Below are 12148 nucleotides of genomic sequence, written 5' to 3'. Positions count from 1 at the left end.
GGCCAGGGTCAGCTAGGTGTGGACTGGTCAAGTAGAGAGATACTACCTCTCTCTTGGTATGTAGCTGAAGCATGGATTCCTTTTGAGACTTGTTACCAGGACCCCGTGTCCCACACTGAAGCTGGTGACCAGGCCTCAGAGTCAGCACAGTGCTGGGGCCACTGACCACAATCACAACTTTTCTCTCTCCGCACTCGCTGGTGGCAGCCTCTGCCACCCTCTCTGGACATTTCTGCCCTAGCGTCTGAGTTGTCCCTTCCCTGGACAGCCTTCTCCTTCACAAGGTCCCCGTGCCTCACCCTCCTGCCATGCTCCCATTTGCACAGGACCCCCTCCCATGGAGAGTCTACTTTGTTCCCAGCTCCTCTGGTGGCCTCATTCTTCCATCACTATCCCTCCCACAGGGCAAGAGAGGATTCAGGGGCCACAGGCCACTGTGAGCAGGGTCTCTCCAATGTCTTTCCATCTCCCCGAGAGGGCAGGTGAGGTTTCACCATGCTCCACTGCCACCACTCCATGGAAGAGCTGGGATGCTCACTGCCAGTCTGCTGACTCCAGCTCCAGGGAAGTCTGACCTGGAAGGGCCTCCTGAGTGAGCTTGGCCCTCAGCCCGGCTTCCCTCTTGGGGCTCACAGCCTGGCTGCTGTATGCCTTCCACAGATGGCTCCGTTCTCTGCTCCATGTCCTCATCTATACCTCCTTAACCATGCCCCAACAGTGACCCTCGTCTCCTCGGAACTCCCTAAGTGGACTTGATCCTTCCATGGTCCTAAGCTCATGGTTCCACTAAGCCGGCTCTTCTTGCCAAGAAATGGTTTGGGTATCTGTTGCTGCTGGTGGTGTCAGGGAACCTCCAAGACCTGGCAGTAAGTCTGATCATCTTTTTACCTTGGCATCTGACCATAATGATGCCAAGGTAAATGCCCCCACAAAGCATCATGACACACTTTAAAAATGGCAAAACATCAGGGCTTTCAGCAGAACAGGAAAATGAGTAACATGAACCAAGAAGCTTCCTAGGAGAAATTTGGGGGTGCTTCTCTGGCTAATAACGAAGTCAGCATTCATATCTCTGTTGGATCATGTTTTTATAAGGACAGGATGTATGTGACAGTGAGTCCCAGGCTGTAGAATCCTCAAAGTTTGCACCCAGAGAAGGACCACTCTTGTGTTGCAGACATTCTTATTGTCTCCAGTTCACCCTGCCCCTCAGCTGGCCACACCAAGTGTCCCTATGCTTTAAGAACCTGGCACTGGTGGCCAACGACAGGGGTTCTAAAGGTCATGGGTTGGAATCAGACAGATCTGGGTCTGTCTCTCAGCACTGTGTTCTCCGAGCTGACCTTGGGCAAGCTGCTGTTTTATTGTGATGGGATGAAGGTAACATCAATAAATTGAAATCTGTCCCCCCACCACCAAATTCCTATGTTGACGCCTTAACTCCTTGGGTCTCCCCTCATGAACCTGCTGTGGCTCCCCAGTGCCTAGAGACCATAGAGACCAAGGTCATGCTTCTCACCTGCAGATCTGAGTTCTATTTCTCTTCCTTTCTGTCTTTTCTCTCTTAGAATATTTTCAATCTGAGGGCTTTCTTCCATCTCACCGTTTGTTTTCTCAGTACTGGGGATTGACTCTAGGCCTCACCTGAGTTAGGCAAGTGCTCTACCACTGAGCCTCAACCCCAGCCTCCTCAGCTTTCCACCTCCTCTCCCATCCCATCTCCTCATTCCCCCTTGGAGCCTGGTGAGTCCCACCTCCCTATCATCAGCATACCACCATCTCATCACAGCCAGGCCTTGTGTGCTTTGGGTTCCCCTGTCCCTGCCTCTACCACTACTGGAAATGCTTCCAGCCATGCTGGACTCAGCTCAAGGGCCACCGCCTCCAGATTGCCTTCCCGATTCCCAGCATCCAGCATGTGTCAGGTACTCAGTAGATATTTGTTGAGTGGATGACTAAATTGATTCATAGGTCAACGATGTCACGCTATTCCAAGTTCAAGTCTCTCTTGGATCCCTGTTCCACAAAGGCCTCACCCTTTTGTGTGATGCCCTGATGACCTTTCCAGATGAAGCAAGAGTCCAAATTCCCAGTCTTTTTTTTTTTTTTCCAGAGACAAATCCTGCTAAGTCAGTTTCTCATCTTGAAATGACAAAGTCAAAGACGCAGGCAGCTGCAGACATCTGGAGGAGCCATCTGACATCATTTCCCCCCCAGCAGCCTTTTAAGCATTAGAACCCATTTTTGAAATAACTTAGCTAGCACCCCAAATGTCAGCATTAACACGTTTTTTACAATCCAGATCTGTCCTGGCACAGACGGAGCCTGCAATCTGTGGCACCTGTACAATCTTGGAGACCCACCAGCCTTGGCTCTCCCGTATTTGACACAGGAGAATGTTGGCGCCCAAACAAAACAAAGCCAGAAGAGCTACTGGAGACCCCAGGCTTCTATCTGCCTCAGGCCGCCCCCAACATGCCCACCACTCCAACCACTTGGAGCTCGGAGTCTTTGCCTAGGTTTCTCTGAATCTGCAGCCTCTCAGCCCCACCCTCCACCTGCAAGCCTGGGCTCAGCGTCAGCCTCTGCCCCTCCCTTTACCACTTCCATCTTGCCAGCAGCCCGCAGGGGATAACCTGGCCTCTGGAAAGCCTTCACCCGTTACCAGCAGAGCTCCTGGAATGGATCTCAGTCTGAGAAAGGTGCCAGGGGTGAGTCATAACAGGTGGCTCCGAGTGTGGTTAAAAATTAAATTTTAAAAAGGTCAAGTCAAAAACGTACGAGTCTGTGTGCTCCAGGCTCCTTAACCCCCTGTATTAGAGCCCGCAAGGCCTTTGGACCTCTGCAGCGCCCTCTCTCTGTGCCCTAGGATATCTCAGCTCAGGAACTGATTCAGCACCGCCCCCCTCCCCCAGCACACCCTCTTCTACTGTCACCCTGTTTTTCCTGGTCACTCTTCGCCTGCAGCTTTGCACTCAACCGGTGTTCCCCGCTTTGCAGGTGGCCTAAGGCTGGGCTGGTGACCGGAAGGTCTCTGTGTGGGCGCAGCGCCCTCTGGCGGACGGATCGCGCGCGCACTCACCGGCGTGGGCGCGTTCACCACGGAGAGGTTGTAGCCATAGAGGAAGGAGGATCCGAAGGCTCCCACGAGAGCGGCCACGACGAGCGACCAGGACCAGTCCTGGGAGAAGAGAGGACAGCGTCAGAGTGGGTTGCCCCCTTAATGGGCAGGCAGTCCAGAGGGAATTCAAGGCGGGAAAAGACGCGACGCAGGTTAGGGAAAGGGGCGTGCGGCAGGTAGAGTTCCCGCGCTGAGGTCCCGCCACGTGGCTGTCTTCCTGCAGGGCTGCCTGAGGATCTGGGCCCAGCCCCACCCTTTAACAGACCTCCGGGGATTGTGGCCGCTGTCTGACCCAGGAGGAGCAAAATGCCACGCTAAGTTCTCTGCAGAGGCTGGCCGTCCTTGAGCACCACGGGCAGACATTGTTCTAAGGGCTTCCTAAGTTACCATTCTTCCCCTGAATCCCTAGACTAGTCAGTCTGGTTCCATGCAGTGTCACCGAGGAGGGAGAAAGGGGTGCTGCCTGGGGAGGAACCTGGAGCCCGAGCTGGTTCCTATTGCAGGACAAGACTCCCTATAAGCACAACTGACTCTTCACCTGGGTCTGAGACGGGTGATGGCCACACATATGCACACGCATGTACATGTGCATGTACACACATGTGTAGTTCCAGACCAAACAGCCTGCAAACTGCTCAGCACACCTACGATAGGGACGCAAGTAGAGACGCGGGGCATATGCTGGGAATGTGGCATCTGCCTCCAAGGACACGTGTCCCAGCCTCATCCATGAGGACCACAACCAGGAACCGGCCATGCTCACAAACACCTGGGGACTGGATCGCAGCCACGGGCCTCTGGTCTCGTGGACGAGACCAGGGCATGCATTTTGTAGGTGTGAGTTCCTGACACCCCCTCACCACCCCACATGAGCCAAGGGTGTCCCAAGTTAATTCAGTTTAGAGACCAAGATCAGGCACGCACAGTTTGGAAGGCAACACTGGCCCCTAACCGCAAGTCCATGCTCTGCCCCAAGCCTCTTCTTGCTAGGCTTCAGTAACACACACAGTTGTGGGCATCTGAGCAGAGACGGGAGCTTCCTGGGGCTCAACTTGTCCATCTATAAAATGGGCTTTTAATAACATTATTGCTGCTGAGAAACCAGTGGGCTGCTAGAGACAGTCGGTTCTCAAAGAAAAACAAAACTCTAAACTCTTTTACTTCCACTCTTTACTTCCCTCTGGTCCAGCCTCTGCCAAGATAGACAAGCTTCAGCTCTCCACGCTGTCCACCCGAGGTCCTCTAAGAGGCTCTCTCACTTCCCGAGACCCACTGCCAAAGCCCTTTCCTCTGGGAAGCCTCCTGAAAGCCACCTGCGTGCCTCGCCTTGGCCCTCCTGTTTATCTCTTTGATTCAACTTTGGATCCTAACACTGCAGCTTTCACTGTGTTGTAAGCTTTGACCAGTTACATGGCCACTCCTTGACCCCGCTTCCTCATCTTTAAGATGGGAGGGATAACAGAATCCACAGCATAATCTTGCATAAGAAGCGGAGAGCCTGGCACTGGTCCCAGTCGCGTGCATGTCAGGCTCCAGGGGGTGGAGCTTGTCCCGAGGGCTGAGACTATGTTGCTTGCCTCCTGTGTCCCTGTAGCAAGCCTTCTGATGAGGCAGCCCTGAGTAGATGCTGGTGGCATGGTGGGAAACAGGGGGTGGGGGTTGTCACCCCAGCGATGGGCATTGCCAAATAAAATGGGTCCAGAGCAGTGTTGTGTAGCAGGAGGAGCTGAAATATCATCGGGGTCTGAGCTCAGAGACCATTTCCTCCAAACTACCCAGCACAGCTACACTAAGCATTTTTTTTTTTTCTAGACCCTTGCGCCTCCCCCTAGCTCTCAACCCCGATCTTCTTAAGGGCGGACCTCTCCCGTCAGGTCTGGAGGGGTCCTGCCAGGCAGGGGAGAATGGCAGGTGGAAGCCATCTCCTGCCTCATCCCCTCTTCTGGGGGTTCTCTGCTTCTCTATGCCTGTTGGGTCACTGATCCTGGGTGGCCTGCTGTCCTCCCCCGCAACACACACACCCATACCCCATACTTCACACTGATCCCAGGAAAAGATGACCAGCCCTGAGCAAGCATGAGGCGGCTGTCCACCAGAACCTCATTCTCAACACACTGACAGAATGCTAGGATGGAGGCCCCAGAATCAACAACTCCAGCGTGCCTGCTCCCGGGTGTTACACTGCACAGTTGCCAGACACAGGCAGATGGGCTGAGCTCTGACCCATAGCAGCCACCCAGGCCTGGACTCCCCCACAGCAAAGAAGCCATCCTGTGTTTACCTTCTTCCTCCTCAGCTGGTGACCCACAGGCAGCTCCCCAGGGCAACTGGTGTCACGTATCAGGGAAGCTAAGGTGAGCTCCCTGGCATCCATGTTTTTTTTTTTTTCTTCTTCCTGGCCCCAGGACCCTGGACCTGCCAGGGCATCTCCACAGTGAGGAGGCAGAGTCCACAGGAAGGAGGGCAGAGCAGGAAGCGTGGCTATGTGATCATGCCTGAACAGGAAGCGAGCAACATTGCTCTCCTTCCCCTAAGCAACTGGAGAGTCTAAAAAGAACATCTGCTTTCCTCAGTCACACCCAAGTCGTAAGGCTTTTTCTTCGTCTTTTTTTTTTTTTTTTTTTTTTTTTTTTTTAAGGTTCTCTCTAACAAGGCCTGAGCTCTGGATGGCGTAGCTGGCACAAACCCAGAGAAACTTCTTAAGAAATAAGGCCAAAGGTCATTGGCTTAGCCTTCGAAGCTGGGTGAATTCCAGTGCTGAGTCTTCTTCCACTTACTGGGTATCCACAGGCAAGTCCTGACACTTCTCTGAGCTTCCACTCTGCCAGGGCAAAATGGAATATTGATTTTTCTCTAAATAACCTGCAGACTCATCCTGCTGCTCAAATAGCCTACAGGCAGCCCGAGCAGCCTGCAGGAATGTCTGTGGACCTCTCTACAGCCCCTCCCCCGCCACCCAGCTCAATAAAGCATAGAGGGACAATGACACCATGCACACCAGGATAGCATGAGAATTAATCCATTCTGTGGCCAGTTTGCCCCAGTGTCAATCAGCGAAGTATCTTCAGTGAGCCATGCTCAAGACAACCTGTATACGTTCTTGGGAGAGTCTGGGAAGGGACAGAGGCAGTGTTGGTCAATGCAGAATGCCTAGGAGATGAATCGCAGGGTTCAAGTCCCCACACAAGACTCTGGGAAGCTGGCAAGCTATGTTTAGTGGAGGGGACACATGGAGATAAGGAATGTGAGGAGAACCTGATTGTCACATGCACCTGAAGGCATCCGGCCTCAGATGCACAGCAAGGAGACAGTGCTGCCCTGGGTAAGTGGGAACCACCCTGAGCAAGAAAAAAACAGCCTTAGTCCTCAGCCAGGGATTCACAGAGCCCAGATCATTGCTCAGTATGACATTCCTCAGCCAGGGATATCTCCTGTGGGCAGAGATAGTGGATGGATGCTATCTGGAAAAAAATACTACAGGTGACAGGCAAAAGGACTATGTGCCTGCGATCTAAGGTGCAGGAGGGGTAGCAGAGAATCAGGGGCTGCCACACCCCTACATGCTAAGGACATAACAGTCATGGTCTCATTTCTTCCTTACCTACCACCCAGCTTTAGTCAGTGTACTGTTTTCTCACTGTAACAACAGATCTCACCCGCTATTAAAAGCTTGCTGGGATTTCATCAGGTGACCCCTACCCCACTTAAACTTCCCACTGAGGCGGCAAGCTCAGGGGACCGGATCCAGGTGGTCAACATACGCCTGCAAGTACAGCCAGGCATGATATCACAGAGGGTGCCAGGGTCCTGTGCCACTCTGAGAGCTGTCTTGGGGAACTAATTGGCTTTCTACCCCATCCTCATGCTTATCATTGAGGACAGGATGCCTAGAGGTGAGATGTCCCTCTTCTGGTGGGCTGTCCCAAATTGAACCTCAGAGGGTTGCCAGGGTGACATAGAGATGACCTCTACATGCCACATCTCTCCCTCTCCCTGCCCCCCACCCCATGAGAGCTGACAGTTACGGTAACAATGGAAAAGAACCAAAGGAGGGGAAAAGAGACGGGGCTCAAATTCCTTGACCTTTCCACCTCTTGTGAGAAAATGCATGGATATTCCCTGACTTGCTACTGTCTCCACCTCTATTCTTTGCCAAGAACACCAGTTTAGCTGGGCGGTGGTGGCGCACGCCTTTACTCCCAGCACTCGGGAGGCAGAGGCAGGCGGATTTCTGTGAGTTCGAGGCCAGCCTGGGCTACCAAGTGAGTGCCAGGAAAGGTGCAAAGCTACACAGAGAAACCCTGTCTCGAAACAAACAAACAAACAAACAAACAAACAAACAAACAAACAAGAACACCAGTTTGACTAAGAGAAGTGAACGAGGGAATCTGTGTCCTTGCAAAGGTCCCCGCGGCGTCGTTCTGGCTGTAAGCTCTTGGATGTGGTTGGGGAGGTACGAGGAGTCCTAAGCAAGGGGATCTTCCCAGCTGCTAAGTGTTAGGTCTGAGCCCATCGGACTTGGTGTTCCCACCATTTTACAGACAATAGCAGGCATCCTGTGGTGGGATGTGGGGAGAGGTCTGTGCTAGACTCCCTGGGGTCTCCAGGCTTCCGGTTATGAGAAATCCCAGAGGTGAGACCCCTCTGTCTCCTGCAGCAGGTGTCCTAGTCGACTCTGGGCTCTTTGTTGCTACGAAGAAGCAAACGGCCTGTCTAAATTTGTAAGAAATCTATCCAAACTCCAGGAAAGCGATAGGCCCCTAGTGCTGGGAGTCTCCACTCTGGCCCCTACTCCTCCCAGACCCCTCAGAAAGCCCGCCAAGGGTCAGCTCCTCCCCCCGCCCCAAGATGCTCAAGACCATGCCTACCCGATATTTAAGATATGGTCTCTGAACTGGCCATGTGATTTCTCTCCTGTTTCTTCCCCTGAGAATCACCCAAGGATGCTTTGCTCATTAGACCTGGACTTTTAATTTGGCTGGATCTGATTTATTGCATCCTTGGAGAAACCCAATATTGGGGCATGGAAACTGTTCATCTAGGAACACACACACACACACACACACACACACACACACACACACACACACACTCAGACATCAAAGGGCTGGGGTATCCCCTCACCCACTGAAGGCAACTGAGGTGCCTTTTCTCTACAGCAACCCCCTCCCCCCCCCCCCCACACACACACACTGCTAGATCCCTCATTTCCCCATAGTGGAAGAAGATCCTTCCCTGTAGTGGGTAACTGTTGCAGCTTTGACCTGGAAGTACTACCCCTAGTGAGGCTTCTGGTAACTGCCACAACTACCTATGACATGCCCCTGGGGTGGAGCCAAGACAGGAGCACTTAAGACCCAGATTCTCTTGGTTCTTAGTGATCCTGGATGCTAGATGGCAGACAGAGTCAGAGTTCTTCAGAGAACCATGCTGGATTGCACCTCACCTCTCCCAGATCCTGTAACCAACCCCTTCACTGGCTGTAAGTTACCCCCTAAATAAATCTCCTTTTTAAATACATGGAGTTGCCTTGATAAATCCCCACAATACTTCCCTTTCCTAAATACTTCGAAGCAGCCTCCCATATCTTCTCCAGTGCCCTGATATTTCCTCTCTTCCTTCCCTCTTCTTTTGGACCCCTGCCACATCCTCTCTGGCATTAAATAAATCCTGTTGCCCGAAGGAATGATCTTTGTCAGTGTCCTCTGCCCTAATGGAGACCGTCTGCTAAGGAATTCCTAGAGGCAGAAACAGGTAGAGCAAGGATGGATTGCAATGCATGCATGTTGAAACTGCATGAATGCATGCATGAGTGTGTGCCTGTGTGGAGGGGGAGGTGTACACAGTGTCGAGGCCAAAGATTGATGTCAGATGTATTCCTTTTACTTTCCATCTTAATTTTTGAGACAGGATCTCTCACCGAATGTGGAGCTCCCCAATTCCTTTAAGCTGGATGCCTAGTGGGTTCCAGGAATCCACCTGTCTCCACGCCCTGCCTCAGCACTAGCGCTACGGATATGCACCCGCCACCACTTCTGGGTTCTAGGCAGCAAGGACTTTACTGAGTGAGCCATCTCCCCAGCTCCTCGATGTGTCCTTAGATTTAAGAACAATGACCACATCGTTGTCATCGTCAAGGTCCCCGCCTTGACGTTTGGAATGGGGACCCTCACAGCAAGTCCAGAGAGCCAGCAGCATAACCAGACTCTGGAGACTGTCTCCCTGTAGAAGCCACTCCAGACCTATATATAGTTCCCAGCGTCCCTCACTGCTGCCTCCTGGCACTCTGTCTTCTGCTGTTGTCACTCCCCACCCCCCACGCCCCCAGGGGAGTGTGAACGAACAGGAAGGACTGCCCTGTCCTGGTTACCAGAAAGCACAGGTAAGGGGAAAACAAACAAAACAGGACTGACCACCTTCCTCTTCTGCTGGCTTTCTTTGTTTTCAGCTGGGTCCTTCTCGCTGAGCTTCATGGTTTGTTTTTCAGGCCCTGGGCTGCCTGTTACTCCTAAGAGCAAAAGAAAGGATGCCATTTAGCCTGCTGTCAAAGATGTGTAAGTCAGAGGAGCACCGGTTACTCCAGCTACTCCAGAGACTAAGGCAGGAGGTCACGAGCCCAAGGCCCTACTGGTCTGCAAAGTGAGTCAAGGCCAGGCTGGTAACTTATTGAGAACTTGTCTCAAAATAAAGTGTTTTGTAAAGGACCCAGGATGTAGCTCACTGGTGGAACACTGGCTTAGCATGCATGAGGTCCTGGGTTCAACCCACAGTACCGCACAAAAAAAGAGGAAGTCGCAGGAGGCATGCTGAAAGATGTTCTCGGGCAAGGACACCAGGATGAGACACTGCAGTGTCCTCACTGGACCCCAGATCCCCAGAAGACCCAGGCACCTCCTGGCACAACTCCACTTAGGAAACGTGAGACAGGGCTGTGTTTCCCATGGCTGCCTCACAGCTTAGGGAATACAGGCTGTTCCTCGCAGGAGACGATGCACTCGGAAGGTCAGGCTCACAAAGGCACACATAGGAAACACCAGACTGTCTGTCTCCAGAGGGGAAAATGAAGCCAGTGGAAACTGAGACAAAGTATCAGGCTTGGGAACAGTCACCAAACCGGTAACCCAAATCACTGGGAGACAGAAGTGGGAAGCCCTGCCAATTTCTAGAGTTTTGAAGTGTTTTAGAATTTCTGGAGGATATATATGCTTTAGCTAAACTTGTCACAGCCTTTGTAAAAAATTTTCCTACGGTAAGGAAAAAAAATTGAGCACAAAGGTTTTTAGTCCAAGATATTCATTGCAACATTTTCTATGCTAGAAAATGGCATTTGAGATAGTAACTGTGTGGTGTGTTGCAAGGTCTTGACCCTGATTGGCTTCATTTTCATTGCCAGTTAAAGAAGCAGGGGAAACCTCAGAGGAAGCAGATAGAAACAGCCCATGAAGAAAGGCTTTTATTAGGGACACACACACACACACACACACACACACACACACACACACACACCAGGCATACACTCACCCATGCACAGCAAGGCACTCAGAAAAACCATCAGCAAATCAAAGTGGGGGCACTCAAGAAGACAAAATCCAGTCTTTGAGTGCTGTGGCTTTGTGGGGCTTTGAGGGGTCTTCTTCCCCTAATTCAGAATTGGTCAGTTTGAACAGACACAAGGAGGCTGATAGGCCCTAACTTTGGAGCAGGCATGTCGTGAGCCCGGCTTGAAAGCATCAGACCAACCAACAGGCAGGAAGCCCTGCTGGCCAGAGAAAAAGCCCAAAAGTCCACCAGGCCTGAAGGTTTCTGTTTCTGGTCAGGAGGATGCAGAAGAGACAGCAAGTATGCCATTAAAAAAAAAATCTACTAGTGGTTCCTTTTTCTGTCTGTCTACTGGGGATCTGAAGCAGGAAAGTTTATGTATATCATAACAGAAAGTGTGTGTGTATGTGGTGTGTGTGTGTTAGGTATGTATTGTGTGTGTTAGTGTGTTGTGTGTTTATTATGTGTGTGTGTGTATATGTGTGTTGTCTCCTCTGTGTATGTATTATGTATGCTGTATACATTGCTTGTGCATGTGTGTGTGCTCATGTGCACCAAGGCTAGAGGTCCATGTCAGGTGTCATCCTCAATTGCTGCCCACTTTAGTTTCTGAGACAGGATCTTTCACTGAATTGGATGCTCACAGATTTGATTGGTCTGGCTGGCTGGCAAGCTCCAGGGATCCTCGGGTCTCTGCCTCCCCTATGCTCAGGTTACTGATGTTACTGCAAAGCCCAGCTTTTTATCTGGATGCTGGGGATCCAGATTCAGATCCTCATGTTTGCACATCAGGAACTCTACTGACTGAGCCTCTCCCCACCCCATAGAAAGTCTTATGGTCCTTACCAAATGTTATCTAGGGATGGAACAATGGCTCAGTGATTAAGAGGATGTACTGTTCTTGCAAAGAACCCACATTCAGTTCCCAACATTCATGTGAGGTAGCTCATAACTGCCCATGCCTACAGCTCTAAGATACCCAACACCCTCTTCTGGCCTCCTCAGGCATCTGCACTCATAGACACACACTCACAAGGACACACACATATACATAATTTAAAATAAAATAAGTCTTGTTTAAAAGCCTATTATCTAATAACGTGGTGACAGGAAAAAATACTCAGAGTAAATTTCTATTTGGCAAGTGGAGGAAGATACATAAGTGAATATGTGTCATTTGACATTAGACAAGGATGTACTGATGGTTAATACTTTGTATGTTAAGCGTTGCTTGTGTTTAAACTAAGTCTGTGTCCTCTTACTCAAATCCAAACATAGGATTTGTGTGTTGAGCACTCACTCAGCAAACAGATTTTCAGTGAAGATCAAACAGGCTTCTAATTAGAAAAAGAAGTCACCCAAAACATTCATAGCTAGAGAGGGGAAATCATTGCCTGTCTTCAAAGGGACAAATTGGGACAAATACAGTGAATGAATAAGGTAAACCAGTGCTCATTTGCCATTCTGAAAGTCTTTGGGCCTTAAGGG

At 51.0% G+C, this 12148-nt stretch overlaps 1 protein-coding gene across 13 annotated transcripts in view; it reads right to left on the bottom strand.

Annotated features, from left to right (window-relative positions):
* The window catches only part of Slc2a9 (solute carrier family 2 member 9), a 155785-nt gene that overhangs the window by 126742 nt on the left and 16895 nt on the right, over positions 1-12148 (bottom strand). For 7 of the 13 annotated variants that reach the window (XM_042285917.2, XM_076545667.1, XM_042285920.2 and 4 more), the window contains 2 exons: positions 9535-9629; positions 3083-3181 (listed from right to left, as the gene is read on the bottom strand). In XM_042285917.2, the coding sequence (XP_042141851.1) occupies positions 3083-3181; positions 9535-9594 (159 nt within the window). In that variant the 5' untranslated portion in view covers positions 9595-9629. Of the gene's footprint in view, positions 1-3082; positions 3182-5402; positions 5693-9534; positions 9630-12148 lie in introns of those variants that run through there. The other 6 variants (XM_076545669.1, XM_076545668.1, XM_076545671.1 and 3 more) reach the window with 4 other exon arrangements.

The sequence above is a fragment of the Peromyscus maniculatus genome, chromosome 10, assembly GCF_049852395.1.
Source record: "Peromyscus maniculatus bairdii isolate BWxNUB_F1_BW_parent chromosome 10, HU_Pman_BW_mat_3.1, whole genome shotgun sequence".
NCBI lineage: Eukaryota > Metazoa > Chordata > Mammalia > Rodentia > Cricetidae > Peromyscus > Peromyscus maniculatus.
Note: the sequence above shows the minus strand (reverse complement) of the source record. Positions and strands in the feature narration are given on the sequence as shown.